Source organism: Austrofundulus limnaeus, unplaced genomic scaffold, assembly GCF_001266775.1.
Source record: "Austrofundulus limnaeus strain Quisiro unplaced genomic scaffold, Austrofundulus_limnaeus-1.0 Scaffold501, whole genome shotgun sequence".
Taxonomy (NCBI): Eukaryota; Metazoa; Chordata; class Actinopteri; order Cyprinodontiformes; family Rivulidae; genus Austrofundulus; species Austrofundulus limnaeus.
Window position 1 is genome coordinate 60,861 of NW_013952903.1, and position 3,612 is coordinate 64,472.

Genomic DNA, 3,612 nt, shown 5'->3' on the forward strand with positions numbered 1-3,612 from the left:
AACCAAGTGCACCCCCCCCCAGCCGTCCATCCCCCGGAACCCAGCAGCCACCCCGGCCAGGGGACCACCTACAGGAACCAAGAGCCACACCTCAGGAGACCAAGCAGCACCAGGGAGGACGGAGAGCCAGCCCCGCCCCCGGCAACCGTCCAAGCCCCAAGCCCACCCACAGCCCAGGACCGCACCCAGCGGTCCGCCCTTCTTCAGGACTCCCTCCCCAAATGGCAGTCAGGGAACGGGATGGGAATAACGACCCTGACACCCACACCCCCACCCTCAGATGTACTGTTGGTGCGTGTTGTTCTATGGAGCAATTAAAAACTTTAATCTCTGCTWAAAACTCATCTTTACTCCTCGGCCTTTCATTCTGCTGGAGTTAGAGATTTATTTTTTTAAAGACGAAGTTTTAAATGTTGTATTTTTATTTTAAATTGATCTTTTTATTTATTTTTTACATTTCTGTGTTGCTTTTGTCGTTTTTTTCATTTATTTGGTTGAATTGTGAAGCAGTTTGGTCAACTCTTGTTGTTTTTATTGCTCTATAAATAATGACATTAACAATAACACTCACTTCCCCTGGAAGTCACCCAGACTTTCACAATAAAAGGACCTAAACATCTCTATACGTTCTGTCATTTATGTTTTACTGTTATTTTCATATTTRCTAATGTTGATTTGTAAAACGCTCCTCCTCATTCTGAGCTCTAATGAACGACATCTTGTTTGAAAGGTGTCTAAATAAGATGCAGAAGCTGAAAGCTTGTGTGAATTAATGAATAAATTTCAGTTGGTAACCCTGTGAATTGTGTTTTATTTAAATTATTATTTTATTTTTAGTTCAACATTTTTGTTTATTAGTCTTGTAAAGATGAAGAAATGTTCATGTTCTGTGGTGTTAAAGGACGTGTGTTATAAATGTTGATTTTTGTGTGAGAATGTCTTTGTTTGTTTTGTGTAAATGTTTGAATTTGTTCAATAAAAAAAATCATATTTCCTGATTGAACCTGTACTTCCTGTTTCTCCCAAAGGGGGCGGTATATTTACTGGAAATGAATTTAAAACCAGTAAAGTTACAGGAAATACAAGAGAAACTTTCTGTTGATCAAATAAAATTTATAAAGACCAACAGACATCATTTAATGTTAATAACTTTTAAATTTGATCATTTTTACTTAGTAATAACGTGATAATTTTGAGTTTTTCTTAATTTGAATAGTTTTTGTCTAATTGTTGACTTTCTCATGTCGGTTTGCTCTTCTTTCCATTCAACGACATTTATTTTGTAGGATGTGTACCGGAAGTTACTCGCTCAGGTGACAGGTGTTTGAGCTTTCCGGTTGTTCCGACAGTCTGCAGCAGCTGGAGTTCGGTCCGGACGTCATACTAAAGTTGAACTCTGTGAATAAAGCAGGTAAAAAACACAGTAAAGTTTTTATTTTTAARGTTTTAAACAGTTTTTCAGGTGTTTGTTTAACCGGAAGTTCGCTGTTAGAAACGTTTTAAATGTTAAATGTTGTGAAAAAGATCATTAGAAGCAGCTGGTCCAGTTGGACCTCAGATAACCTCAGCTACTTCCGCATTCAGACTGAGCTGTTGTTGTTGTTGTTGTTGTTGTTGTTGTTGTTGTTGTTGTTGTTGTTGTTCCCTCAGGGTCAGAGGTGACTTCCTGTTTTGGACCTGGCTATAAACTGGTGGACAGTAATGCAGTACTTTTACTTGAGTACTGTACTTGAACACATTTTTTGAGTATCTTGAGTACTTATTCTTCGGGGTACTTCTGACTGTTACTCCACTACATTTCAAAGACAAATATTGTACTTTTTACTTTACTACATTTCTGTGTTTAAAAACTCACTTTGTTGTGTTTTTATGTTAAAGTTTTCACAGCAGGTGTAGATGTAGTGTTTCTGACTTACAAAGATACAGCTGTGTACTGATATTAGAACATTTAAACACTTAAGTACTTTCAAAAGTAAGTACTTCAGTACTTTAACTTGAGTAGATTTTTGACAGAGTAACTTTTACTTGTAGCAGAGTAGATTTGACCCTGAGTACCAAGTACTAGAGTTAAGTACTTTGTCCACCGTTGGTTATAATAATAATAATAATAATAAAACCCTGTGTTTCTGGTTCAGGTTCAGGTTCAGGTTCAGGTTCTGGTTCTGGTTCTGGTTCTGGTCCAGGATGGGCGTGTTTAAAAACTCCTGGGTTCTCCTGGAGCTGAAGGACCTGCCCTTCAAGGAGAAGAAGAAGCTGAAGTCTGCTGTGACCGAGAACGGAGGCAGCATTTCATTCGTGGTCAACAAAAAGGTCAGAGAACTGGTCCAGAGTCCGGCTCCAGAACTGGTCCAGAGTCCGGGTCCAGACCTGGACCTGTCTCAGGTGTGGAGGGCAGGTGACTGACAGCTGTGTCTCCGCCCACGTTTCCCACAGTGCTCTCTGGTCGTCACCAGCTCCATGGACAAGCTGAGCTCCAACCGGCTGCGCAGCATCCAGAGGTACCGGACCCCCGTGGTGGGCACGGACTACGTCCTGAGCTGTGTGGACAGAGGCGTCCTCCTGCCCCTGGACGAGTACACGCTGAGCACCTCGTCACCGCCCTCACCTGTCCGTCGTCCTCCGTGTCCAGGTGCTGCAGTTTGTCTCTGTAGGAACTGTGTAATCTGAGCTCCGCCCTGATTACCCATCAGCCCCTGCTGCACCTGCARTGACCTTACAGGTGTGCCCAGGTGTGGCTCAGCGAAGCTTCATGTCTCAACSTGGTTCTGACTGGGTTTACATGATTCTGAAGAACAGGTTAATCTCACCTGAACACACCTGAAGTGTTTGATGAGGGATCAACAGGTAGAGCTGAAAGGTTCAGGTGAACCACAGCAGCCAATCAGAGGACAGGGACTGGTTTTACATCTCTGAGTTAAACACTGGAGGAGTTTCTGACACCTGCAGGCCAGGTGTGTGGCAGTCCTCAGTTTGTAGACCGGACTGGTTCTGAACCAGGGTTATTATAGTTCACTAAAACTGTGTAATCTTTACAAAACTAACTGAAATATAGATATAATATCTTTAGTTTTAYTGTTTGTCGGTTTATTTTGAGCTCTGTGAACTGATTCAACTAATTTATTTATTAATTTTCTTCAAATTAAACAGTTTGACATGAACTGTGAGCAGCTTACAGCACCTCATGGTAACGTCACCTGTTTCCAGTCTGCTGCTGCACAGAGCTCACCTGTAAAGTGACAACAACAGTTGGGAGAAAGTAGTAAAGTAAAGTCTGATTTGGGATTTCTTTGAATAAAACTGGGAGAGGATTAAAAGCATCTTGCAGTGGAAACAGGTGGTAGGACAGGTGGAACAGAGACTAATTAACTGTTTCTTAACAAGCAGCTTCTCTTAGTTCCTGTGAAAAACAAGCTGGACTCAGGAAGCACCAGGATGTACACAACTATTGTCTCCTTAAAACAATCACACAAGTGTAACTATAACAGACTGCTTTGACTGGTGATCAGAAATCTGCTGGTTAGTTATGGTTAGTGAACTCACAGGACCATCACAAGCTGGAGGACACATTGACAAATATATTTATTCAAACTATATAAGAAATAATACTAGAAC

General features: G+C 41.4%; 1 protein-coding gene across 1 annotated transcript in view; it reads left to right on the plus strand.

Moving 5' to 3' along the window:
- Positions 1-1,324: 1,324 nt before the first annotated feature.
- The window catches only part of parp4 (poly (ADP-ribose) polymerase family, member 4), a gene marked incomplete in the record, with an annotated part of 45,772 nt that continues 43,484 nt past the window's right edge, over positions 1,325-3,612 (plus strand). The window contains 3 exon segments of the mRNA XM_014025808.1: positions 1,325-1,411; positions 2,136-2,310; positions 2,434-2,629. Of these exon segments, the coding sequence (XP_013881262.1) occupies positions 2,185-2,310; positions 2,434-2,629 (322 nt within the window).